At 54.1% G+C, this 23,524-nt stretch overlaps 7 protein-coding genes across 7 annotated transcripts; 4 read left to right on the plus strand and 3 right to left on the minus strand.

The window, feature by feature from the left end:
* Positions 1–165: 165 nt before the first annotated feature.
* BDY24DRAFT_228760 (uncharacterized protein) lies at positions 166–2,284 on the plus strand. The gene is made up of 2 exons (XM_076636618.1): positions 166–268; positions 364–2,284. The coding sequence occupies exons 1-2, from the start codon at positions 261–263 to the stop codon at positions 1,973–1,975; spliced, it is 1,620 nt and encodes a 539-aa protein (XP_076499448.1). The 5' UTR covers positions 166–260; the 3' UTR covers positions 1,976–2,284.
* A 2-nt stretch (positions 2,285–2,286) lies between these two features.
* BDY24DRAFT_438816 (fungal specific transcription factor domain-containing protein) lies at positions 2,287–6,477 on the plus strand. Its single transcript, XM_076644394.1, has 15 exons — positions 2,287–2,430; positions 2,531–2,558; positions 2,888–2,997; positions 3,099–3,827; positions 3,900–3,958; positions 4,043–4,161; positions 4,252–4,307; positions 4,383–4,448; positions 4,513–4,686; positions 4,789–5,018; positions 5,091–5,146; positions 5,235–5,366; positions 5,436–5,513; positions 5,588–5,599; positions 5,666–6,477. Exons 1-15 carry the CDS (start codon positions 2,366–2,368, stop codon positions 6,212–6,214), a joined length of 2,463 nt encoding a protein of 820 aa, XP_076499449.1. The 5' UTR covers positions 2,287–2,365; the 3' UTR covers positions 6,215–6,477.
* A 242-nt stretch (positions 6,478–6,719) lies between these two features.
* Positions 6,720–8,443, plus strand: BDY24DRAFT_379080 (forkhead box transcription factor). Its single transcript, XM_076639014.1, has 8 exons — positions 6,720–6,771; positions 6,879–6,915; positions 7,030–7,151; positions 7,250–7,318; positions 7,412–7,453; positions 7,527–7,557; positions 7,669–7,700; positions 7,799–8,443. Exons 1-8 carry the CDS (start codon positions 6,757–6,759, stop codon positions 8,312–8,314), a joined length of 864 nt encoding a protein of 287 aa, XP_076499450.1. The 5' UTR covers positions 6,720–6,756; the 3' UTR covers positions 8,315–8,443.
* A 140-nt stretch (positions 8,444–8,583) lies between these two features.
* Positions 8,584–13,028, minus strand: BDY24DRAFT_228807 (hsp71-like protein). Its single transcript, XM_076636621.1, has 21 exons — positions 12,646–13,028; positions 12,461–12,519; positions 12,108–12,120; positions 11,918–12,003; positions 11,778–11,801; positions 11,540–11,700; positions 11,407–11,482; positions 11,256–11,268; positions 11,071–11,176; positions 10,865–10,954; positions 10,628–10,737; positions 10,344–10,546; positions 10,183–10,268; positions 9,961–10,116; positions 9,670–9,896; positions 9,530–9,604; positions 9,362–9,444; positions 9,155–9,286; positions 9,022–9,081; positions 8,776–8,944; positions 8,584–8,667 (listed from the first exon to the last, which is right to left on the minus strand). The coding sequence occupies exons 1-21, from the start codon at positions 12,833–12,835 to the stop codon at positions 8,657–8,659; spliced, it is 2,130 nt and encodes a 709-aa protein (XP_076499451.1). The 5' UTR covers positions 12,836–13,028; the 3' UTR covers positions 8,584–8,656.
* Positions 12,917–15,074, minus strand: BDY24DRAFT_379099 (uncharacterized protein). The gene is made up of 9 exons (XM_076639015.1): positions 14,651–15,074; positions 14,481–14,523; positions 14,263–14,363; positions 14,070–14,176; positions 13,915–13,982; positions 13,685–13,827; positions 13,532–13,568; positions 13,394–13,409; positions 12,917–13,292 (listed from the first exon to the last, which is right to left on the minus strand). The coding sequence occupies exons 1-9, from the start codon at positions 14,716–14,718 to the stop codon at positions 13,009–13,011; spliced, it is 867 nt and encodes a 288-aa protein (XP_076499452.1). The 5' UTR covers positions 14,719–15,074; the 3' UTR covers positions 12,917–13,008.
* Positions 15,075–16,607: 1,533 nt separating this feature from the next.
* Positions 16,608–20,209, minus strand: BDY24DRAFT_406009 (heat shock cognate 70; the record flags this gene model as incomplete). The annotated part of the gene is made up of 17 exons (XM_076642680.1): positions 16,608–16,699; positions 16,780–16,797; positions 16,893–16,962; positions 17,041–17,193; positions 17,288–17,410; positions 17,485–17,706; positions 17,817–18,012; positions 18,096–18,191; positions 18,321–18,513; positions 18,602–18,711; positions 18,823–18,918; positions 19,022–19,127; positions 19,226–19,328; positions 19,517–19,684; positions 19,787–19,872; positions 19,991–20,062; positions 20,194–20,209. 17 exons carry the CDS (start codon positions 20,207–20,209, stop codon positions 16,608–16,610), a joined length of 1,920 nt encoding a protein of 639 aa, XP_076499453.1.
* Positions 20,210–20,296: 87 nt separating this feature from the next.
* BDY24DRAFT_229139 (uncharacterized protein) lies at positions 20,297–22,785 on the plus strand. Its single transcript, XM_076636622.1, has 7 exons — positions 20,297–20,440; positions 20,600–20,662; positions 20,781–20,849; positions 20,991–21,153; positions 21,327–21,878; positions 22,036–22,576; positions 22,707–22,785. Exons 2-7 carry the CDS (start codon positions 20,619–20,621, stop codon positions 22,730–22,732), a joined length of 1,395 nt encoding a protein of 464 aa, XP_076499454.1. The 5' UTR covers positions 20,297–20,440; positions 20,600–20,618; the 3' UTR covers positions 22,733–22,785.
* The last annotated feature ends 739 nt before the right edge of the window (positions 22,786–23,524 follow it).

Genomic DNA, 23,524 nt, shown 5'->3' on the forward strand with positions numbered 1-23,524 from the left:
TCTCTGGAGCTGGAGTGTGTAGGAGGAGGGGTCGTCCGTCGTTTAGGAGGATCGTTTACTGGGTCGAGGGGGAAGAGAAGGGAGGGAGGGAGGGAGGAGAAGGAGGAGGGAGGTGTTGAGCTCAACGATTGTTCGTTCCGCCTTCCTTCGAGCTCGTTTCACTGATCGACCTTCCTTTCTTCACCATCCTATCCTTCAGTAGCGTGGATCTCACATCTTCATCAGCCAAGGATCAGGCTCTCTCTGAAATCACTTGAATCATGAGCTCGTGAGTATAGACCTTCTCAACTGTCTAGCTTTCTCTCTCTCTCGAACGCTGACGACATCTTCTTCCCTCCTCCTCTTCTTCTTCCCTTCCCCAAGACCTCTCAGCTCTACTGGCTCTCCCTCTTCCTCATCGTCTTTACCCTCGAACGTCGGATTCGTCGTGGGATTCACCATCTTCGGTCTGATCCTTCTCTCCGCCGTCCTCGCCGTCGTCCTTTGGTGGTTCTCTCCGGCCCTCGACGCTCAGAATCAACAGAACGAGCCTCACTTCTTCGCTCCCCTTCAAACCAACGACGATAACCCTCGAACTGATCCTGAAGATCGACACGTTGACGTCGAGACGGTCTCATCTTACCTCGGAAAGGCGGACGAGCAGGAGAAGGTTGGGTTGAACAGGAGCTGGAGCGTGGGAAGCTTCTACAGGCGATGGGCTAAGAAGGAGGCCGGTGGAGACACCAGCGACGAGTGGTGGAATCCGCTGGAGGAGGAGGAGAGGAGGGAGAGAGAGCTCGAGCAGGGAGGGTCGTCGTCGTCGTCGGATCATCACCACGAAAGCTCCACGAGGAAGCCTTCGAGGATAGCGAGACTCGTTAGTGTTCGCTGGGGATCGAGGGATGAGAGTAGGCTTTCGGACGTCCGGGAGTCTTCGGCAGAGAGACTCTTCAGTATCGACGGGAGGGAACGAGGCGGAATGGTTCTTCCTCCCGTCGACGACGCGCCAACCTTCGACGACGAAATCGAACCTCACATCCCTCCTCTCCTCTCTCCACCGATCCCCCTCGGTCCAAACTCCATAAATCCATCTTCTACCGCCCTCCTCCATGCAGCAAGAGCTACGTCGTACGAGGAGGATCCAAGTCCCATCAGTCTTACTCCCTCCTTTCGATCCTACCTTCACCTCATCCAACGATCCCTCTCCTCGGCTTCCTTCGGATCCAAGTCTATCAACACCGGCCCTTCAACAGATCCAACTTCATCGCTTCCCTCGAATTCTTCCCATCCTCTTCCTTCGACCAACGACGAGTCGAGACGCGTCGCCAACGTCCAACGAACCGCCTCCTCCTCGACCTTCGGTCCTCTCCCTCTCAACACCTCCAACCTCCCATCGTTCCACAACACCAATCTCACCTCCCCTTCCTCACACCCCTCCGCGTCCAGCCCTAGATCTCGCACTCTCTTCCTCCCGTCGCCCAGCATCTCCCCAGCCGTCTCTTTTGGTTCGTCCTTCGCCAACTGGGTCGGAACGATCCAACGGTCCCTCTCCCGAACCACCACCTTCGGCAGCACACCCTCCCACTCCAACTCAACTCGTCGTCCCTCTCCCTCCGTCTCTCGAGCTCCAACCAGTCGCACCTTCGGGACGGGGCGAAGTCGGTCGAGGGATCGGGAGCTGGAGGAGGAAGAAGAGGCGAGGTTGGTTCCTCCTCCTCCTCTTCCGTCTCCGGGTGGAGGGAGAGAGGTGATGGTCGAGGAGGAGGAAGAGGACGATGTGACGATGGAGAGTCATGGGACGCTTTCGGAGGAGGGAGAGGTTGTGGAAGTTTGGGGACGAGGCACGGTGGAGACGGCTGTTGCTGGAGCAGCTGGGTCGGAGACGAGTCAGTTCATGGGAGGAGTAAGGCCGCTTCCGGTACCCGGTGGCAGGGAGGAGGGGAAGGAAGGAGAAGGGGGTGTCGTCCTCGAGGAAGGACGAGGAGGGGAGAAGTGATTGAAGATTAGGGGGCTACCCGTTCCTCCGGTGAAGCAGTAGGGTCGGATTGTGTCTTCTTTATAACTTCGCTTCCATCTTAATGAACGGTTATCTCGACGTTCGTCGAGCGGAGGAGCAGAGAGGGAAAAGAAAGGAACGACGCGTCGTTCTGCGTTTCTCTCGTGTCAAATCTCCATCGCTTCACCCTCACTCTCTCGTTTCCCCCAAACCTATAGTCTTCCGCCCAGACGCGCCTGCTAAAGTAGACAACCCTTCCTGCTTTATTTTTTGATCACTCGCTGATAAGAAAACGGTTCGCCGCGGCTTTTCAAGCTGCACCGTTCTCGCGCTGAGTCGTCCCCTTTCCTTTCTCCCTCCCTCCCACCAACGTCAACGAGCCATTACAGGATGGAGCCAACAGGATCACCTTCCGAACCTTCTGGGTCGTCCAAGAAGAGTGTGGTTGTGAGAGTGTGAGTCTTCTCTCAGCGAGAACAGAGGCATCGGAAACGGAGGGCTGACCCAGCTCGTCCTTCTTTCCCTCTTTTTTGACCGTTGGTCCGCTGCATCCAGAGCGTGCGTGAGGTGTAGGAGCTTGAAGGTTAGTGCTTGGGAGTCGATCATCTACGTTGAACACTTCTCGCGACCCGAAGTCTTGCCATCGTGAGTGAACCTCTTCTATCGGAGAGAGGTGCGGTGAGCTCGACCTCTCCTTCCCTTTCGCCTCGCCCTTTTTCTCTCTCCCTCTCTCGAAACTGACTGTCTTCTCTCCTTTGACACATCCCATCTACTACCGTAGGAGTTTGCTCTGTGTATCAAGAAATCCAACCTGCTGGTTCTACCAAAGGATGGCTGAGGGGAAAATGCCGACGGATCTCGAACAAGCTCGAAACTGAATCGACGGCTGCCCTTTTCTGGTCGTCCCTACAGGCTCGATGTCCAGGGCTCGGTCCCGGAGCATCGAAATGCTCAAAGTGTATCAAAGCAAACGTGGAATGCGTGGTAGAACAGCACAAGAGAGGGCGGAAGGTTGGAACGAGGTCAGTCCGAGGGATTTCTCGACGCGGCTTCACGACGGACTCTCGAGACTTCTTCCCTGCGATGTAGCTTGACTGACTTCTCCTTCTTCGTTGCGATGTAGGCTCTCGGATCCTGCAAAGGCCCTGATGAGGATGAAATCGGCCTTTGAGATCATCGTCAACGCAGGAGGAGGAGGCAAACCCAACGTCGATCTCCCTCCGGAGCTTCAAGAAGCAGCAGCTCGTCTCCTCCCTTCCTCCTCCTCGAAGAATCCCCCCAAGAAGAAGCGATCAGCCTCAGCGAAATCGACAACTACCTCTCCTTCCTACTCCCAAGGTGCTGGCCCGAGCCCTATCGACTCTTCGTCGCCACGGACCGAGTTCCCATCTCTCCCCTTTGACTTCGCGTCTTCGTCGTCCTCCTCTCACGTCCCTGTCCCCCATCCCTCTCTCGCATCGATACCGGAGTTCTATCCTTCGCCTCCTACCATTTCGACAACTTCGCCGTCCAACTACCCTTTCCTCTCGCCGGGACCTCAACCTCAACCTCCCTCCCCGAGCTTTCACCTGCTCCCCTCAGGATCCCACAACCACCTCCATCCTTCGTCTTCGTACAACAATCCCAGCCTTCAGTACACCTCCTCTCCCTCCCTACCTCCGTTTCCAGCGCAGTTCGCCGACCTCGGTCCCTCTTCGAGGTCTTCTCCTTCCCTCGCTCGTCTGTTTGCGATGAAGTCTCCCGACGACGACGAAGGGCCAGGATCAGGTACCAGGGATCTGGATCTATACCGACAAGATCCGGTACATCTAGGCTATTTGACGGAGGATGTTTCGAGGGAGCTTTTTGACCTGTGAGTTGAGCAGAACTTCGAAAAAGCCGCGTTTGGTCGAGCTGACTTCAACGTTCGTTTTTCGACTTGCAGGTTCATGGACTACATCAATCCCAGAATTTGCTCGTACGATCGAATCTTACACACCCACGGTGGGTTTCATTTTTTCCCTGCTTAAGGGATCGACGTTGGGAGGTTCTCTGCGACGCTGAACTGCCGTTCTCTCCCTCGACCAGATTTCGTTCGTGCAACCTCGCAGCTCCTCTTCTCCACGATCCTCTCTGTCGCTCTCAAGTTCTCACCTCATGGTGATCCAACAACTCGAGCTTTGTGCCTCTCGTTGGCTCGTGATCAGGTGAGTTGGGTCGTTCTTCTCGGATTCGACGCGTCGACGTGAGCCTTTTGTCTCTGACGCGACTGACCTTGCGTCCGCTTCCGCTTCCAGGTGCTCAGGATCGTCAGCGACGATGGTTTCCGTACAGTTGAGAGTGTACAAGCACTGTGAGCTCTGATCGTTCTGCCGTTGAGCTCGACGATGAAGACGGAGACTGACACCTTCCCTCCTTTCTGTCGCAGACTTTTGATGATCGAATTCAAGGAACCCAACGATGAACAAGCTTACCTGTTTCTTGGAATGGCCTGGTGAGTCTGATCTCGAGTTCTATCGGGAGGGCCATCCTGACTCTCTCTCTCTCTCTCTTTGCAGCCGACTGGCCATGGATCTCGAGCTCGGTCTCCCTCTTCCTCATCTCGACGAGAGGATGAACCGAAACCGCTACCGAGCCTATCTCAACTGCTTCAACTCGGATCGACGCTTCGCCGGATGTGGACAGACTTCCAAGCCTATGGCGATGGTTGAGGATAACGCTGTCAGGAATAGGTGCGTCGCCTCGAGCGAAGATGGACTCGAATCAGAGTTGGACTGACTTTGATACTTCGGTTCCTCTCCCATCTTTCCAACTCTCTCTTGTTTCTGCCTCAGCTCAACCTTCCATCGAAATCCCCTCGCTACCCCCTTCGACGCTCGACTCATCGCTGCCGTCCACCTTCGTCGAATGCTCGCTCGATACGATACACTCCTCAAGGCCAACTCGGATCGACCAGAAGGACCCGATTCCCCACCCCTCATCAACCTCCGAGATCTGTTCATGGCTGTGGAGAGCGAGCTCACCGAGTGGGGAGTCTTTTGGACGGGAGAGATACGCTCGTTGCGTGAGTCCTCTCTTCTCTTACCCGTCCCTCCTCTTACCTCGCCCATAAGCTGACTGCTGGCTTTTTATTCAGATCCCGATGGATATGTTCTCCAACTGGTCTTGAACCAAGAGCACGGGAAGCTCCAGGTTCGTTCGTAGCCTCTTCTTTCCGTTTCTTCGTCGCGTCGCTCATCCGTCCTTCTTTCTTCTGTTTTCATCGTCTTCCTCGTTCTAGATCGCTCATCATTGGCTCTACCAAGCCTTCCGGTTCCCTAATCTTCCTTGGATTCATTCCGCCGAAGACTGGGAGAGCGAACGAAGAGCTGCTCTCGCCTCTTGCCTCGGTTCCTCCATCAAGATCCTGAAGGTGATCTGAGCCTTTCCTCTTCTGCGCACACTTTGACCTCCTGCTAAACTTCCTTTTTCTTTTGCGCAGTTGATGTGCAGCGTTCCGAACGAGTCGCTCTCGTACTCGCCCGACACGACCCATCTGTTTTTTTCTTACGGTTCGTCTCTTCCTCCTCGCCTCTCCCCTCTTTTGACAACTCGTCGAAAGCTGACCTCTCCTCTTCGTCTGCAGCTTCGTTTTTCCTCGCCAAAGTGAGTTCTGAGGGATCCTTCGCTCCTCTCGAGCTCGTTTCTGACTCCCTTCGTTTCACGTTTCAGATGTTTCGAGCTCGATTGCTGGACATCGAGCTCTTCGAACCCTCTTCCATCGCTTTCATCTTCGACGTCGTCAGGCAAGCCGCCGAGAAACTCGAGTCAGCAACGATGGATCCTACTCACACCATAAATCTACACGCTGGGCTGCTGCGCTCGATCCTCAACTCCACTCCTCGGACCTCTCCTTCACCCTCTCGCTCCTCCAGCAACGGCCAGCCCATCTTCCACCCTCCACCTCCTGACCTTCTCGATCTTCCTACCCATTCTACCACCCTTCATTCAAGCCCGGATACCGACCCTCCTTCGCCTTTCCTCTCTTCGACGTCGCGTCCACTTCAACAGGATCGAGCCTCGACGCCGGACCAGGCGAATCCTGGAATGGTCGGTCCAGGTGGATTGCTGGCAGTGGATACCTCGTTTTCAGATACTTCTGGTTTCGTAGGAGAGGGAGGCTGGGGTGGGGAGTTCAACTGGTTGGAGGGAGGGATGGTCGAGCACGCTCACGTTGGGGAGCTAGATTTCACGCTGTTTGACTTTAGACCTCCTAACTAGATAGTACAAGAGCCTGATTTTATACTGTATTGACAATCAGAGCGAAGGGGCGTCAAAGGGGAGACGAGACGCGGTGGACGCGACGCGTCGAAGTCGACCTCGAACGTTGAGTCCACATCAGAATCCTCTCTCGCGGATGTCTTTCCTCTGACTACTGCACCTTCTTGAAGTAAAGCTAGATCATTGAACTAGATCCGCGCTTTGATCTAGCAGCAGAACTCGACGAATCAGTCGCTCTCTCACGAACGAGCTTTCCGTTTTCGTTTCCTTTTTTCGACACGATACAGCCTTCCCTCTCTTTCTCCGTCCACCCCTTCCCTTACGATATCTACCGCCTTGCAAAATTTTCTTGAACCCCACACCTTGGGCTCAAAAAACACGATCGATAGGGGGGAGAGATGACCCAGCTGTTTGGAAAGGAAGGAAAGCACGAGGACTTCCTCCCGCTCTTTCCTTTCCTTTTGACTTTTTCTTCCTTCTGACCTCCATCTTCTTCTCCCCACCAACCACCACCATCTCTCTCAAGTAGTACACTCTCAACGATGAGTCCTTCAAGAGTGAGTTCCCATAGATAGAGAAGGGAGGAAGCGGTGGGAGACGGGAGAGAGATGGAGGAACACGAAAGCCAACCAAACATTCGTTCTTCTTCCTTCTATATCTACAGACCTCTCCCTCTCCTTCCTACCCTACCTCTGCTACCTGTAAGTTTATCTTCTTCTTCTCTGTCCTCTCTTGGAGTGCCTACGACCTTGAGCTGATCTGTCTGACCTTCACTTTGGTTTCCCTCGTCGTGCGTCGTCTTGTTGTTCCACTAGCAGCGCCTCCTCCCTCTTCCTCCTCTTCTTCCTCTCTTCCTCCTCCTCCTCCTCCCACCTACCTTCGAAGGATCAAAGCAGTCATCCTCGAGTCCCCCGAGAAGAAGCTCAGTCTCAGAGAGGTGAGAGAGAGAGGGCTCCTGTTTTCGAGTCGAAGAGAACGCGGAACGACTGACTCTCTTTGGAACCTCGCTTCTTCGTCTTGTTCGAACGAACACAGATCTACGTCGCTTTGGAGGCTCAGCAGGACTTCCTCGCTTCAAGAAGGAAGGGAGACAACGGCTGGAGGGTACGTAGATCGTACGAGAAGAACTTCACCCCTCGTCGATAGAGTCTCCCACTCAGAGCTGATCGGTTTCAACGTCTCTCCTCCCTCATGCAGAACACCGTTCGCAACCTTCTCTCCCTCAACCCTGGTTTCGAAGTCAGTAGTACACCTCCCTTCCTCCCCTCTTCTCACTCTGAGCTGATCGTCTACTTCTTTTGGACATCTATAGAAAGTCCCAGGCGAGAGATCGTCTGCCCCCGGTTCGTCCTCTCGCTCCTCCCCTCCCCTCTCCTTGCTCCCTTTCCTTGCCCTCGCGAGGCTCTTCCGCTAACCTTTCTTGCTCGTCTTTTTGTTTGGTTTTTGGAAACAAGGTCGAGGCAGCTACTGGACGGTCGCAGAGAATGTAAGACCTCTTCTAGCTCCCTTTCCCTCTCCCTCAACTCAGTCGATCATTTCAGACTTTCCCTTTGTTCTTTGTTCTCCCGCCACCAACTTCGTTAGGCCGCAGACACCTTCACTCGAACGGAACGACTTCGAAACAAGAGTCGAGCAAAGAACTCTCAGACTACTGGCTCTGGATCTCTTCCAGCTCGAACCTCGTTCAAAAGAGAGGAGTTCACCTTCGACTCTCGTCTTCCCTCTCCCGTCGCGTCGTCCCGATCTCCCTCGTTCTCCCCTCCTCTTCCCTCCGACACTCCTCCTCCCTCCAAACCCCTCCCTTCCCTCTTCCCTCTCCCAACCATCAACCCTCTCTTCTCTCCTCCTCTTCACGTCCTCACTCAAGATCTTCACCACCAAACGCATCCACTTCCGCTCCTCTCCCCTCCGATCTCTTCGACGACGTCGTCCCTCTCCCCTCCTCCCATCTGGGCCGAGCTCGACGAGGAGGTCATGGGCTCAACGAGTCCCTCTGGAGCATGGGTCTTCTGCGAGAGGGTCAGTTGGATGAGAAGTACGCTTCATGGAGGGAGCGAGAATGATGGGGAGGAAGGAGAGGGAGAGGGAGAGACGGGTTGAGGGATTTGGAGTCGACGCGTCGTCGAGGGTTTGAGGTCGTTCGAATAAGTTCCTAATCAGTTGTTGTCATGTTGTTTTAGTTAACGATGTATTTCCTTTCTATCTATGTATGCAGCATCTTCAAGTCAGTGCGACCTTTCAAACGAAGAAGGGAGAGAAAACGAGGAGACGCGAAAGATTAGTCGCGTCAGATCGGGTCTCGCTCTTCTCGCTTTCCTCTCCGTCCTCTTTCTTTCAGACAGCCCCAGATAAAAGAGAGGAAGAAAATCGTGGTCATGAATGGTCGTTAAAGATGATGTAGAGAAGGGCAGATCATGAGTTCGAGGCATTTTCAACCGGCGCTCAGTCGATTTCTGAAAAGTTGCAAGCGAAGAAGGATAGAAGTCAGCTGCGAGATCGGAAAGCGAGACTTCCGAACTTTGGCTCGTCCAAGGAGGAAGCCGGAGGGAGAGAAAACTCACCTTCCAACGAGGCAGAAGCCATTTGTCGAGTCGGCATCTCGACCTCCTCCTCCTCCTCTCCCTCCTCGAGATGAGCCTCGTAGCTAGGCTCGTCGTCATCTGGTGAAGCCTGAGCAGCGGGACCGTTCTGGAGTCGTTCGAGGATCTCTTTGGAAGCCTCTTCGAGTTCCTGGAAGGTGAGAACAACGAAGAGAACTGGTAGGGACTCAAACGAAGAGTCGAGGCTCGACGCGTCGAAAAACTTACAGCTTGTCTCTCGGTGTACTCCTCTTTCGAGGCAGCATGGGAAGCCTCAAGCCATCCGATCTGAACGACAATAGAGGTCATATTCAGCGTCTTGGTTCGCAGAAGGACGCAGAAAGGATGGGAGGAAACTCACAGCTTCCTCGACGAGCAGAGACAGTTGAACCTGGTCGTCCTCCAGCTTGACATCTTGCACCGTTGTTTTGAGCCCGTACACAACTCCCTCTAAAGCGTTCTTAGCGTCGATACGCTCAGCCTCGGCGTCGTCCTGGGAAACGAAGCCACGAAAAGCTCGTCAGGGTGATTCAACTAACGTTGAGGCGACGAAGGACTCGACGCTCACCTCCTCCTTGAACTGCTCAGCCTCAGCGACCATTCGTTCGATCTCCTCTTGGCTAAGTCGTCCCTTCTCGTTCCTGATGACGACTGGAAAAGAAAGACGAGAGGGGAAGAGCGTCAGCTTCAAGAGGAACGACGAGGCCAACCTTCTCCTCTGTGAGATTCGAGTTACCGTTGTTCGACTTCGACGTCCCTTTGTCGGTAGCACTGATCGACATGATCCCGTTCGCATCGACGGAGAAGGAGACTGTGTAGAAATCTGAGGTCAGAGCGTTCTTCGAAGGAAAGGAGGGAAGAGAGTGGGAGACGAACCTTCGATCTGAGGCGTTCCTCGAGGAGCAGGAGCGATTCCCTCGAGCCTGAAGGATCCCAGGAGGTTGTTGTACTTGGTCTTCTTGCGCTCCCCCTCGAAGACCCTGATATCGACGGCAGTTTGGTTGTCCGCGTTCGTCGTGAACATCTGGCTCTTGACGATGGGTACGGTCGAGTTCCTCTCGATGATGGCGGAGAAGAGCACTCCCTGAGTCTCGATACCAAGACTGAGAGGAATCCTTCGTCAGTTCACAGGAAGAGAAGGGAATGGGAAAGGCGAAGACTACGAACGACAGAGGAGCCACGTCGAGAAGGAGGATGTCCTGGGTTTTCTCCGACGAGTCTCCACTGAGGATTGCAGCCTGAACGGCGGCGCCGTAGGCAACGGCCTCGTCGGGGTTGATACTTCGATTGGGTTCTTTCCCGTTGAAGAAGTCGGAGACGAGCCTGAAAAGAGAGACGGAGTCAGATCGAGACGACGCGTCGTGGAAAAGAAAGGAAAGGACCACTCACTCTCGGACCTTGGGGATTCGAGTGGATCCACCAACGAGAACGATCTCGTGAACCTCGTCCTTGGCGATGTCGGAGTCTCGAAGAACCTGTTCGAGAAGAAGGAAAGGTCAGAAAGCTAGTCGGGAGCGATGGAGTCGAGCGAGGGAAGGAACGAAGCTGACCTTCTCGATGGGAGTTGTGAGGTTCTCGAACAACTGCTGGCACAGCTCCTCCAACTTGGCTCGAGTGAGAGAGGTGTAGAAGTCGATTCCGTCGAAGAGGGAGTCGATCTCGAGCGTGGTTTGAGCGGTGGAGGAGAGGGTTCGTTTGGCTCGTTCGCAGGCGGTTCGAAGTCGTCGGAGGGCTCGAAGGTTTCCCGTCATGTCTGCGAAGAACGATACAGAGTCAGTTTCGGTCGAAGATGAGACATGGCTTAACCTTTTCACTACGTTGAGATCGGACTGACTCTTCTGGTGCTTCTTTTCGAACTCCTCGATGAAGAAATCAACCAAGAGGTTGTCGATGTCTTCTCCTCCGAGGTGGGTGTTTCCAGCGGTGGCTCGGACCTCGAAGACACTGAGGAGAAGAAAGGTTGCGAAGAAGAAAGATGAAGGAGGTCGTGGGAAGGAAAAGAGTGGATGGGGAGGTCAGCCATGGCTCTTGAGGGCGACGCGCCTCATTGTGGCTTTGTTCGACGACTCACCCGTCCTGAATGCTCAGAAGCGACACGTCGAACGTTCCTCCTCCAAGATCGAAGATCAAGACGTTGCTCTCCCCTTGTTTCTTGTCGATTCTGTCAACGAAGAAGGAGGAGGAGGGTTGTTCGAGGTCAGGTCCGGTCGCGTCGATTCGGAGGTCGATCTCGATTTGTCTATCTTCGTCCGTCTATCCTTGGAAATATGAGCTCACCCGTAAGCGATGGCAGCAGCAGTAGGCTCGTTGATGATTCGGAGGACGTTGAGACCAGCGATCGCTCCAGCATCCTTCGTCGCTTGTCGTTGGGAGTCGTTGAAGTCTGGACGAAGAAAGAGAGCGGAGGTCAGCTACAAAGAAGCAGAGGAGGGGCAGATTTAGACCCGGTGCCGAGCACTCACAAGCAGGAACGGTCTGGAAGGAGAAAGACGTCGACAAAGAAGGGATCAGCTTCCGTCCGAGCTCAAACGCGTCGTTTTTCGCTCGTCTTCTTGACATCTCTCTTCCGATCTGCTTCTTGCCATCTCTCATCAGATCACAAAGGGAACTCACGATGACCGCTTGATTAATTGAGTAGCCGAGATAGGCTTCAGAAATCTCCTTCATCTTGAAGAGGACCATCGACGAGCTGGACGAAACGAGGTCAGCTCAGACGGCGAGGGAAGCGAGGGAAGGTCGAGCTCACATTTCCTCCGCCGAAAAAGTCTTCTTGTCCCCTCGGTAGTAGACCTCAATCTTGGGAGCACCGGTATCGTCTGCGACGACATGGAAAGGCCAGTGCTTCATGTCCTCCTGAACGACAGGGTCGTGGAACTTTCGACCGATCAAACGCTTCACGTCGAAGACCTGCGAACGATGGAAAGAAGACCAGATCAGCGGGGAAGAACCTCGACAGATTCGAAAGATAAGGCCGAGGAGCTCACTGTGTGCTGAGGGTTCATGGCGACCTGAGGATGGGGAGGACAAGGAAAGGAGACGAAGGGAGGGAGGGTGGTGAGCTTGATGAGCTTGAGCTCGCTCCTTCCTCCGAGAGGCACGTAAAGGATGAGATCTAACTACTGACTTGGTTCTTAGCAGCATCACCGATGAGTCTCTCCGTATCGGTAAAAGCGACGTAGGAAGGAGTGGTTCTGTTCCCTTGGTCGTTGGCTTCGGGAGGAAGGGAGGGGGCAGGAGAGACGAAGTCAGGTCGACGAAAGAGATTGTAGAAGAGCTCGCTCTCTGAGACCTGGAAGAAGGATATTCTTACTCACCGATGATCTCAACCTATGAACGCAGCGAAGAGGAAGAGTCGAGGAGTCAGCAAAGTTTTCACGGACGAGGAAGAGGCGGGTGGTGGCGAGGACGAGTTCCCTTCCAAGCTCCTTCGCTGCGAGCTCAACACCTCTGGGCCATTTCGTCCATCAAGAAAGATTTTTTTTGGCTCGTCTCTTTGGGAGCGACAAGAAGGACACGTCCGGTCATAGCCTGAGTCTTCAAAACTCCATCTTTGTGTCTCTAGAACACCAGAGAACGACAACTCCTCTTGACCCTTCGCCGCTCCTTCCTCTCCTCCTCCCCTCGCTCCTTCTCCTTCCGCCATCGTTCAAAAGATTAGTAAACTCACTCTATCATTCTCCCAGACCCCAACGCACGAGTAGGTCGTTCCGAGGTCGATACCGATGGCTGCGATACCCAAACAGGGACGATGAGGAGCAGGAAAGGAAGGAGAAGATCAGTTGAGCTCGACCATCTCCTCTCTCTCCCTTCTGCTTCCATCCCTTTTCTCCGACCCTTTGTAGAGCGACGTACCTTTCTTGGGCGGCATAAGAGGATTGCAAAGGTTCGCTAGACCTGGCTTTTGGAAGAGTGGAGTGGGAAGGTGGGAATTGGGGGAGAGAAGGGGAAGGTCGAACCTCCTGTCTGGAAAACGAAGAGAGGCCGTGCTCTCCACGACGCGTCTCGCGTCGCTTTCACCAAGATGTGCTTCGAGACCACGCATCTATATCGTAGTGCTAGATCAAAGAAACCAAGACGATTACTCCATCTAAAAATCAACGAAAAGCACCAGAGAGAGAGAGAAAGAGAGAGAGAGAGAGAGAGAGAGAGAGACCTAAGAAGGCGGCGACGCGCCTCGGAAAGAACACCGACAACGCGTCCAACCTCGCCCCATCCTTACTTGTGCCCTCCTTCACCTTCGTATTCACTCCCGCTGTAGTCATCGTCTTCTTCCTCGCTACTCGAGATCAGGTCTGCCTCCTCGTCCGACCGACACTCCCTCCTGTTGTCCTCCCGTTCCTCCAACGCGACCTCCTCCAGTTCCGACGGAGGGGAGTCCTGAGCAAAAGATCGCTTCATAGGGATGGAAGAGAGGGAACGAGGCGTCGAGCTACCGGTGGAGGGATCCGAGGAGGAGGTGGAGGTCGAGGAGGAAGAGCGTCGTCGAAGCAGCTCGTAGCCTGAGAAGGAAGGACAGAAAGAAAACGGATCCCGTCAGCCTCGTTGCTGGGTCTTGTAAACTGAAAAGAAAGACGGAGAATCTGGTGGATCAAAGACATACCTTGGGAAAGGAAGTGCTGTTGAAAGGAAAGAGAGGAACGAGAATTGCCGCGACGCGACGAGAGTCAGTCTCGGATCGTCCCATTTGAGAAAGCAAGTCATGGAGACTCGCTGGACGACGGAAGAAGATCAAGCTCACTTTGTCTAGGTTTGTAGAAGAGAGGTACCCGGATCGACTGGAAAACGAAAAGAAGGACGAGAGAAAACGAGGTCGAAGTGAGAGGAGAGTTTTTCGTCGTAGAGGAGATGTTACAGTGCGAAGAGGAGAGGAGAGAAGGGATAAAAAACACACCTGCTGGGATTAGCGGAAAGAAGGACCGGCGAGAACGTGGTTGCGAGGATTGGAGCGTGGTCTGGCGATTGGAGCGTTCGAGAGTTGAGGTCGAAGAGAGAGAACTGAAAGGAGGTGATGTCTTCCGAGCGAACGGCGATGTCCTGCAATATTTATGAAAAAAGTAAATAGGTCAGATCTCTGTCATCTGGAGCTTTTGGTACGAGAGTTGAGAAGGAAGAAGAACGAACGCGGAACAAAAAGAAGAGACCTGGTTTGTTTTCGAGATCGTTGAGGCAGAGCGCCGTGACGCAGAGGTCTGAAGTGATGAAAGATCCAAGTCAGAGTCAGCGGATCGGAAGATGAGGACTGAAAGAGGACAAAGGAGGAGGAAGCGGCGACTCACTCCCAAAGATCCCTTCCCTCGACGCGACGGGAGTTTCGAGACCAGCTCCAGCCACCGATGAGCCCCAGCTCGAAAGGCAGCAAAGAAGGGTACCTGTGTCGACAGATCTGACAACGACGAAAGAAATTAAAAAAACAGTGAGCTGCTGATCAAAGAGAGGGATCGAGGGAAGGGTGGAGAAGAAACGGCTCACCTCTCCTCGACGCTCTCCTCCCGACCGCTCTCGAGGATCTGCGAAATCCAAACCCTGACGAGGGGCAGAGTTTCGAGCTGACGACGGCCATTCCACTGAACCTGCAAGGAGGAAAAGAACGCGGAAGGGAAGCGCAGAGGAAGCGTATAAGCGAGGAAGGTTTCGATTGAGCTTCTCGTCCGACCTCCCCGAGTGAGCTTCTGCCTCCGATTTCTCACCTGCTTGGCCACCAGCGGTTCCTGGATGAGCTCAAGACGGAATCTGAGAGCGCCGTTCAAAGACGAGGGGATTGGATCAGCTGGGAAGTCGTTGGGTCTCGTAGAAGCGGAAGGTAGGGAGAGGGAGAGAGAGAGAGGAACGACGAGGGATCGAGAGGTCGGCGACTCACCTAAGGATCCTCCCTTTGAACTGGCCTTGCCTGAAGGGGTGAGTGGAAGGAATAGGAGGAGCGTCCATGGCAGGAAGGAGGAAGATTTGAAGAGTCGAGTTTGAGGTACTGGTGGTTGAGGGAAGAAGAAAGCGAAGTCAGCGAAGGCAATCCTTCTCTTGGAGGCTGTCTTCCCCAATATTCTCAGGCTACCGTTCGCTCAGAAAGGTTTCCAAACGAGCAAGGGGCAAGGGTTAATTAATATCCGAGAGAACGGGGAGGGGGGGGGGAGGCGAGTTGAAACGAACTGCGAGAAGAAGCACTCTCCTGCAAGAATGCCGTCCCCACATTCCGTCGAAGGGAACGAAGGGCACTCCATGCTGTCTACGGAGGAGGCTCGTCGAGCGCAACGCTCCCAGAAGATACTGGTGGGAGCCCTGAAAGACTGGAAACGAAAGCGAAAGCGAAAGCGAAAGAGAGTATCAGCGGTCTTCGCACGGACGCGGTGTCGTCGATTCCAAACCCTCTTCTTTCAAGGGAAACTCACAAAGTGCAGCGTCACTTTTGGAAAGAGAACTAAATAATTAACGATCAGTCTGAAGCTCCGGAGCGGCCAGCTCGGATACAACCCGGTTTGGGGGGATGCTGGGGAAAGGGAAAAGGAAGGAACGAGAGCAGCCCGCGACCGCGATCGTTGACCGGCTCCAATGCTCGTGTTAGAACCGCTTCGTTTCAAAGGGCTAGAACGCTTCGATTAGATTATGCGCCAGTGAGACGCAGCTGCGGGAAGTGGGAAAAGTTAGACCATGGAGAGAGAGAGAGGAAATCAACAAAGATCGGAGAGACGTCGTCGTCAGGCGTGACTTCTGGCAGGCACCTTGAAATCTGAGCGGAAAGTGAAGAGACCGTATGTCCAGCTGCAGCATGTACGAGAGGGTTGGTCAATCGAATATATCCCTTTGGGTAGGGAGCAAGAAGCAGACGAAAGCTTGCTTGAGCTCAGACAGCCCGTCAACTCTTCCCTTCCTTCGACTCTCCTGCCAGCTCAAGCGCTGGAAGCAGCACCCTCGGGGGAAGCTCACACCCATCCGCGTCTTGATACCTTGGCTGTATATTCTGTCGAAAGAGGAGGGTGCTTCGAGATCCCTGAAGAGAATCGAGGAGGGAAGGAAGGACAATCGCGAGCTCGAGCTCAACAAATCCCTCCTTCCTTCCGTTCCTTCCTTTTTCTCCCCTCCCTTTGTTCTACCTTTGAAACCATCAACCTTGGTTCTCCCACGGTAAACAAAAGACGCTGCTGAGACCTAGGTCTTGAGCGGGCTTGAGGAAGGCGAAGACGAGGATCGATCAAGGAAGGAGCGTCGATGGAGGAGGGGAGGCCGGAGGGTGGGTTGAAAGACAGGTCGAGCGAGGAGGTGGGCGAGGAAGAAGAACGAGTGATAGACAAAGGGGGTTTGAGGGAGAGAGGATGGTCTTCGGAGAGAGGATGATCAAGTTGAGGATGGAGAAAGCGTCGAAGGGAGGCGAGATGGAGATGGGAGGTGGAGGAGGAGGAAGAGGCTCGCTTCTTCCTTTCGTTCTTGTAGTCGTCGCTCTTCCTTTCCTTTTTTTGTCGCAAAAAAATATGTCACGAAACGCTCAGAAAAGTCCTTTGCTCGATGTGAGGGTCCAGCTCTTCACAATTTTCGCAAGAAAGCAACGAGGACGCGTTCTCGAACTCGCCCCAACGTTGCTCTCCTCCTCGACGACGCGTTCGAACAAAGGCAGGCAGGCGAAAAACGTTATGATCGTAAGAGAAAGGAGAAAGAGAGAAAGGTAAGAGTAGCTAAGAAACGTTGAGATGAACAAAGACGAGAGAGAGAAGGAAGCGGTCGAGAGTCGTTGAAGTGAGGCGACAAGACGCGACCTGAACGAGAACGTAACGAATAAAGAAGTCAGCTCAACTCTCGAGCTTGAAAGTGAAGGCTTTGCAACTCACTTAATCAACCTCCTCAACGGAAGGTCCCGAGTCGCCAGCGGGAGTGGCTCCAGGAGCAGCTCCTCCTCCTCCTCCTCCGTGGACGCGGGTCACTGCGAAGGTAAAAACGCGAATCGAAGGGGTCACATTTGTGTTCGAGAAGGTCGAAAAAAAAACGGGCAATTCAACTCACTGATGGGGTTGGCGACGGCTGGAAGAGGTTGATAGAAGGAAAGGAGGGAAGGAAGTCAGTTCGAGTCGACGCGTCGAAGTCGGAGTTTGTCGAAGGAAAAAGGAAAGACCCACTCTCAAGCTCCTTCTGTCTCTCCTCGTACTCAGCCTTGGAAGCCTCGGAGGAAGACTCGACGAAGTGGATCTGGCGCGTGAAGAGATGAAGGATCGATGAGTAAAAGAAGACGAGAACGCGAGTTTTTGCGAGAGGAGAAGAACTCACCGCCTCGTCGACGGCAGTTTGAAGTGTCGCCTTGTCCTCTCCGTTCGCATCCCACTGAGCCTTGAGCTTGTCGTCCTGGATCGAGTTCCTGAGGTTGTAGGCGTATCCCTCGAGACCGTTCCTCGCTGCGATTCGGGCGGTAGCTTCCTCGTCCTTCGTTCATCCAAACAACCAACAAAACGAAGAGGGAAGGTCAGCTCTCGAGTCGAGGAGAGACGAAACAAAAAAAAGAGGAAAGGAAACTCACCTCAGCCTTGTATCTCTCGGCGTCAGCAACCATCTTCTCGATATCCTCCTTGGAGAGCCTTCCCTTGTCGTTCGTGATGGTGATTCGGTTGATCTTTCCAGTCGTCTTGTCGGCGGCGGAGACCTGCGATAAAAGAGTGAAGGAAGGTAAGACGCGTGCGAGAACGAGAAGAGAAGGAGATGATAGAGACGACGAACGTTGAGGATTCCGTTCGCGTCGATATCGAAGGTAACCTCGACTTGAGGGATTCCTCGAGGAGCGGGAGGGATACCCGAGAGGTCGAACTTTCCGAGGAGGTTGTTGTCCTTGGTCCTGGCTCGCTCTCCCTCGAAGACCTGGATGAGCACTCCCGGTTGGTTGTCCGAGTAGGTGGAGAAGATCTCGGACTTCTTGGTGGGGACGGTCGTGTTTCGCTTGATCTGAGGGGCGGGAGAGAAAAGACGAGAACGGAAAGAGGGTCGGTCAGCTCTCACTTTTTCGAGGCGAACGAAGAGACTAGGAGACGAAAATCAGGATGGATGGAACTCACGAGAGGAGTGAACACCCCACCAGCCGTCTCGATCCCAAGCGAGAGAGGAGCTACGTCCAGAAGAAGAAGATCCTGATGCTTCTCGGACGCGTCTCCGTTCAAGATGGAAGCTTGAACGGCGGCCCCGTAGGCGACGGCCTCGTCGGGGTTGATGGATCGGTTGGGTTCCTTTCCGGAGAAGAAGTCGGAGACGAGCCTTTTTCGTGAACGAAGGGGGGAAGGAAAGGAGAGTCAGTCTCGAGACGACGCGTCCACACGTCGAAAGAAGCGGAGACTCACTTCTGAATCTTGGGGATTCGGGTAGATCCACCGACGAGAACGATCTCGTGAACAGCAGCCTTGTCCATCTTGGCGTCCTTGAGAACCTTCTCGACGCTGTTTCGTTTTCGAGACCACAAGCAAAAAAACGAAGAAAGAAGAGAAAGGAAAGGAGAGGGGTTCAGTTCAGACTGCCTTCCCTTCTCCTTCGGTCGAACGAGCAGGAACTTAAGAAAAGGTACTAACGGCTCAACAGTCGTTCTGAACAAGTCCTGACACAACTCCTCGAACCTCGCTCGGGTGAGGGAGGTGTAGAAGTCGATTCCGTCGAAGAGGGAGTCGATCTCGAGCGTGGTTTGGGCGGCGGAGGAGAGGGTTCGTTTGGCTCGTTCGCAGGCGGTTCGGAGTCGTCGGAGGGCTCGAGGGTTTCCGGACATGTCTGACGAGGGAAGGAAGGAAGGAAGGAAGAAAGGAGAAGAAGGTCAGCGCTTCGAGCTCGACGTGAAGGAGGAAACGGCTGGGCTCACCCTTCTTGTTCTTCCTCTTGAACTCCTGAACGAAGTGGTTGACGAGTCGGTTGTCGAAGTCTTCTCCTCCCAGGTGGGTGTCTCCAGCGGTGGCCTTGACTTCAAAGACTCTGTGATCGAGACGAGAACGAACGAAGGAAGGAGTCGAGGTGAGTTTGGACGGTGAAGACGACGCGCCTTCGTTTTCTTCTTCGAGTATGAAGCAAGAAAACGAGACTCACCCTTCCTCGATAGTCAAGAGGGAAACATCGAACGTTCCTCCTCCGAGATCGAAGATGAGAACGTTCTTCTCGCCGATGTTCTTGGTCTTGTCGAGTCTGGATGCGAAGAGGTGGAAAAGGAAAGGTCAGTCTCGTCGAAGGATCGAATGCCGTCTCTCGTTTGACGAGAGAGCTTTGAGGGAAGAGGAAAGAGGCTCACCCGTAAGCGATAGCAGCAGCGGTAGGTTCGTTGATGATTCGAAGAACGTTGAGTCCAGCGATGACTCCGGCGTCCTTGGTCGCCTGTCGCTGCGAGTCGTTGAAGTCTGGTGAGAAACGAAGGAGAGAAAGAGGGTCAAAGGGTCAGTGAGGGGAAGGTCTTGGAAGAGAACAAAGAGGAGACGAGTAGAGATTGGGGACGAACAAGCAGGGACGGTAACAACGGCGTTGGTGACGTCGGTTCCGAGGTAGGCCTCCGCCGTCTCCCTCATCTTGATCAAGATCATCGCAGAGATCTCCTCCGGGGTCTGGTTTCTCGAATCCAAAAAGAAAAAACGCAGAAAGAAAGAGAGAGAAGGAAAGAAACAAAGGGTCGTGGGTCAGCGACTCGTCTCTCTCCCCTCTCCCTTCCCTCTCCTCCTCCCTCTCCTCCCTCTTCCCTCTCCATTCCCCACCCCTACCCCCGCAAAAAACCTAACTCTACGCGCGAACTCACAAAAGACTTCTCCTCCCCCTTATGCTGCACGACAATCTTTGGCTTCCCTCCGTCGGAAACGACCTTGAAAGGCCAGTGCTTCATGTCCGACTGGACCTCGGCGTCCTCGAACTTTCGACCGATCAGCCGTTTGGCGTCGAAGACGGTGTTGTGAGGGTTCATGGCGACCTGCAAAGAAAACGAAAGGAAGGAAGGTGGGTGTGTGAGAGAGATGGGGAGGGGGAGGAGGAGGAGGGGAGGAGATGGAGTGGACGAGACTGATTCACTGACCTGGTTCTTAGCAGCATCTCCAATGAGTCTCTCGGTGTCGGTGAAGGCGACGTAGGAAGGGGTGGTTCGGTTTCCTTGGTCGTTGGCTGGTTTGTATCGGTTCGTTCAGAAAAGCAAGGAAGGAAGGAAGGAAGAGGAGGAAGAAGAGTCAGCCACAGGTCGAGTCCTCCTTCATCATCGAGGTTAACAGAGAGTGCGACTGACCGATGATCTCGACTCGATCGTTCTGCCAGACAGCGACGCACGAGTAGGTCGTTCCGAGGTCGATTCCGATAGCTACGTTTCAAGGCGAAGAAGAGGAGAGGAAGAAGGAGGAGAGGGTCAGCTTCTACACGTCGGCGAGTCAAGGAGATGGGAGGTGCAGGAGGGAGGGACCGGGGAGGGAGATGAGAAGCTTGCTGACTGACCTTTGGACTTGGACATGTTTTTATTCGTTCCTTTGTAGTTTGGAGGTGGTTGAAGGTGGTGGTGGTGGTGGTGGTGGTTGAGTGCAAGAAGAGAACAGGAAGACGGAAAGGACAGGAAGAGGAGAATCTACCGATCTTTCTGGAAGGTCGGGAGGGAGGAGGACGCGGTCTGTTTGACCCCTTTCCTTCACCCTAATAGCCTCTATTAGAACTGGGATAAGGGTCAAGTCCATCGAGAAATACGAGGGTTAGCGCTATAGGAATCGTCCTTGAGCTGGGAGAGGGTTGGTTGTGGGCTGAAAGAAGGAAAGGTAAAAAGGGGAGGGAGGGACAGAAGTTCGAGCTCACCCACGACCTCCCAACTCCCATCTCGCCCCTTTCTTTTTCTTTCCCACACTCCTCCCAGAGGACCGAGACGAAGACCGATGAGAGCCTTCGCTGATCTACCCAAGTTTATCCAGAAGGAAGCGTGAGTTTCTTTTCTCTCTGAAGGGTCGTTTCCCGAGTCCGACCGCCGTTTCAGCTCGAGCTCACGTTTCCTCTCCCTCCTTTCCCTTTCCTCTCCTTCCCTCGTTTCTTTACAACAGTCCCTCCGCTCTCACACCTATACCTCGACATCTTAATCATCCTCTAGTGACGCATCGAGCTTTGATAATGTGAATCAAGCTCATCGTTAAGGAGAAACGAGCCCTCGAAGTCGAGAGGAGGAGGAGGAGGAAGCTGACCTTTTCCTCCTTCCTTCCTCCTCTTCTGCTTCTTCTCCTTCTTCTTCTACCTCTAACTCCCTTTCCTCGCAGCAACGCCCACTCGATCACCAACGCTCTCCACTTCAGTGATCTCGCGGATCCTACGAGATTCGTTCGAGGTTGGCACGAGCTGCTCAAGGACGTGGGAGCTCTCGAGGGAGGGAAGGCGACGATCGTGCTTCCTCCTGTGAGAGCAGATGGGAAGGGATGGCTGGTGAGTTGGCGTTTCGACTCGGTTCAAGATGGGGAAGGAGAGGGATCTATGGCTGTAGAAGTACTTTTTTTTTCCTTCCGAGGAGAAACTTGGTCGAGAGAAATCAAGAACGACCGAGACTCACGCCGCCCTCCCATCTCTTCCATCTCCTCTCTCCTTCACCAAAAAACCAGAGACCCACCCTATCCTCGACTCCACCACCTCCCTCCTCCGATCCTGACCCTCAACTCTCCACCACCCTCTCCCCTCTCCACGGCCGTCTCCTCTGGATCTCTTCCCTCCGCTCCGCCGCTCTCACTCTCTCTACCTCCTCCTCCTCCTCCTCTGCCCCACCCCCTCCTCTCTCCTCGCTCCCGAAACCCAAACCTCCCCTCTCCACTTCAACCACGCCGTCCATCCTCCGAGGTTGGGCCGAAGATCAAGCTTTCTGGATCAAGCTTCGTTCGCTCTCCTCCTCGTCGTCCGACGAGTTCAACGACGCCATAACGACCCATCGTCGCTCGATCGCAAAGCAGCTCTGGCTGAAGGAGAGGCAGGACAGTAGACCTACCGTGGAGGATCAGGAGGAGGTTCTGCAGGTGATGAGGTTGATGGGCGTGAAGGTGGTGAGGACGAGTGCGAGGGAAGGAGGAGAGTCGGTCGAGAGGGTTTGTAGGAGGTTGGTTTGGGAGGAGGGGAAGATGGAAGGAGGAGGAGAGGAAGGTTTGGTTCTGAGTGCGAGTTATGTGAGTGATTTGTTTTTGTTTTTGTTTTGTCTCTTACATCGGTTCTCTACTATCTTGTGAAAAAGGAGCAAGAAAACAACGCGCTCGTCTTCGTTCTCGTTTTCCTGACGCGTCGCGTTCCCTCCTCCTCTCCTCTCCTCTCCTCCATCCCCTCCAGCTCCCCCTCCTCTACGGCTCCTCAACCCTGCACTACACACCCCCCACTCCCATCCCCACTCCCATCCTCACTCCCTTCACGCACGCCTCCCTCCCTCTCCTCCTCTCCTCCCTCTTCCCCTCCTCCTCCTCCTCCTCTCCCTCGGCCGCTCTGACCTCCTTCGTCAACCTCTGCCTCCTCACCGGTTCCTCCCGACCTTACGTCCCCAAGATCCCGCAGGTCGGGTTCGTTCGGGCGTTCAACGCCATCACCGATTACGGCTCGCCCGAGAACATCGATCTGAAGGAGTGGAAGTGGGTCAGGAACGTGGACGGAGGGAAGAAGAACTGGGCGCAGTGGTTGGAGTGTTTGGGGAGGGCGAGGGAGGAGTTTAGAGTCGTCGAGGCAGAGGGGGAAGAGAAGGGATGGGTGGAAGAGAAAGAGGAGCAGGGAGAGATGGAGGAGCGGCAGGCGTTGTTGTGGGACGAGTTTTGGAAGGAGACGGTCGAAGGGAGGAAGGAGAGGGAGAGGGGGGAAGAGTTCTGGGAGAGCGTGGCGGATGGTGAGTTCGGCAGTTTTTGAATCGGTGGAGACGGAAAGGAGGAGGAGAGAGAGACAGACGCGTCGAGATTTGAGCTGGAGCTGAAACGACCGGGGTTATTTTTTCTTTTGTTGATGGGCGAAAAAAACAGAGCTCGAGTCCAGGAAGGAGGAGTAACATTTTTTTACGAGTATGACCTGTTTACGATCTGATGAGGTTTGTTCTTTCAACGAGGAGGCATCGACGAGCCGAAGGAAGAATCGTGGTGCAGAGCTCGACTCTCAGTTCTGTTTGAGCTCACCCGCCTACCTCCAAGGCCCACTCGGTTGGAGTAGTCGATGACACAGGCTGATAGGACGGCTGCTTGACGATGAGCTGACATCTGGACGAAAGCGCGTGTGAGAGTTCGGCAGAGAAGGAGGGGAAAAGAGAGACACAAGAGCTCAACCTCAGCATCTCCTCGAACGATCACGATCAACTTTCTTCTCTTTCCGACCTTCTCACTGTCCTTCCACTCTCATGGACGTCAAACTCTTCTTCCGAAGCTCCACTTTTCCCATCGAAACCTCCCAGATCTCTCATATGCAACAACCACCGTCCGCCAGGGACCCACTCCGCATCTGGTTCGAAGAAAGTGCACGTTCGCTCCTTGCACCGCGAGAGCTGAATTTTCGAGAGCACCGAGAGAAGAGAGGAAAACTTGGAGGGTACAAATCAAAAGGAGCTGTCCTCCAAGGCTGAAGGGACTCAGGGCGAAGAGGGCAGAAGAAGAGAGTTGATTAGCGCGGCTCGAAGGACCGGAACTTGTTTGGTTGAGGGTTCTCACAACGAAAAGCGCGATGTCAGGCAGGTTTTCGCGTTTCTGGCTACGAGAATCGAAGGGGGTAGTCGGTTAGTAGACTACGACGTCGCCTGAAATTCTTAAAGACGTAGATGGCCTACAAGGCTCGCGGTTGAAAGGAACCGACC

This window comes from Mrakia frigida, assembly GCF_051309035.1.
Source record: "Mrakia frigida strain ATCC 22029 unplaced genomic scaffold BDY24scaffold_5, whole genome shotgun sequence".
In the NCBI taxonomy this organism is placed as follows: Eukaryota; Fungi; Basidiomycota; class Tremellomycetes; order Cystofilobasidiales; family Mrakiaceae; genus Mrakia; species Mrakia frigida.

Coding starts and splice junctions, on each gene's coding strand:
- BDY24DRAFT_438816 (XM_076644394.1), top strand. CDS start 2,366: ATGGAGCCAACAGGATCACCTTCCGAACCTTCTGGGTCGTCCAAGAAG. Junction 4,449..4,512: donor CTGTTTCTTGGAATGGCCTG/GTGAGTCTGATC, acceptor CTCTCTTTGCAG/CCGACTGGCCATGGATCTCG. Junction 5,019..5,090: donor GGGAGAGATACGCTCGTTGC/GTGAGTCCTCTC, acceptor CTTTTTATTCAG/ATCCCGATGGATATGTTCTC.
- BDY24DRAFT_379080 (XM_076639014.1), top strand. Junction 7,454..7,526: donor CCCTCAACCCTGGTTTCGAA/GTCAGTAGTACA, acceptor GGACATCTATAG/AAAGTCCCAGGCGAGAGATC. Junction 7,558..7,668: donor CGAGAGATCGTCTGCCCCCG/GTTCGTCCTCTC, acceptor TTTGGAAACAAG/GTCGAGGCAGCTACTGGACG.
- BDY24DRAFT_228807 (XM_076636621.1), bottom strand. CDS start 12,835: ATGCGTGGTCTCGAAGCACATCTTGGTGAAAGCGACGCGAGACGCGTC. Junction 11,483..11,539: donor ACTTTTTCGGCGGAGGAAAT/GTGAGCTCGACC, acceptor CGTTTCGTCCAG/CTCGTCGATGGTCCTCTTCA. Junction 9,897..9,960: donor CTCGACGTGGCTCCTCTGTC/GTTCGTAGTCTT, acceptor GATTCCTCTCAG/TCTTGGTATCGAGACTCAGG.
- BDY24DRAFT_379099 (XM_076639015.1), bottom strand. CDS start 14,718: ATGGACGCTCCTCCTATTCCTTCCACTCACCCCTTCAGGCAAGGCCAG. Junction 14,524..14,650: donor TTCAAAGGGAGGATCCTTAG/GTGAGTCGCCGA, acceptor CGGCGCTCTCAG/ATTCCGTCTTGAGCTCATCC. Junction 13,828..13,914: donor GTCTCTTCTTTTTGTTCCGC/GTTCGTTCTTCT, acceptor TAAATATTGCAG/GACATCGCCGTTCGCTCGGA.
- BDY24DRAFT_229139 (XM_076636622.1), top strand. CDS start 20,619: ATGAGAGCCTTCGCTGATCTACCCAAGTTTATCCAGAAGGAAGC. Junction 20,663..20,780: donor AAGTTTATCCAGAAGGAAGC/GTGAGTTTCTTT, acceptor TCTTTACAACAG/TCCCTCCGCTCTCACACCTA. Junction 20,850..20,990: donor ACGCATCGAGCTTTGATAAT/GTGAATCAAGCT, acceptor CTTTCCTCGCAG/CAACGCCCACTCGATCACCA.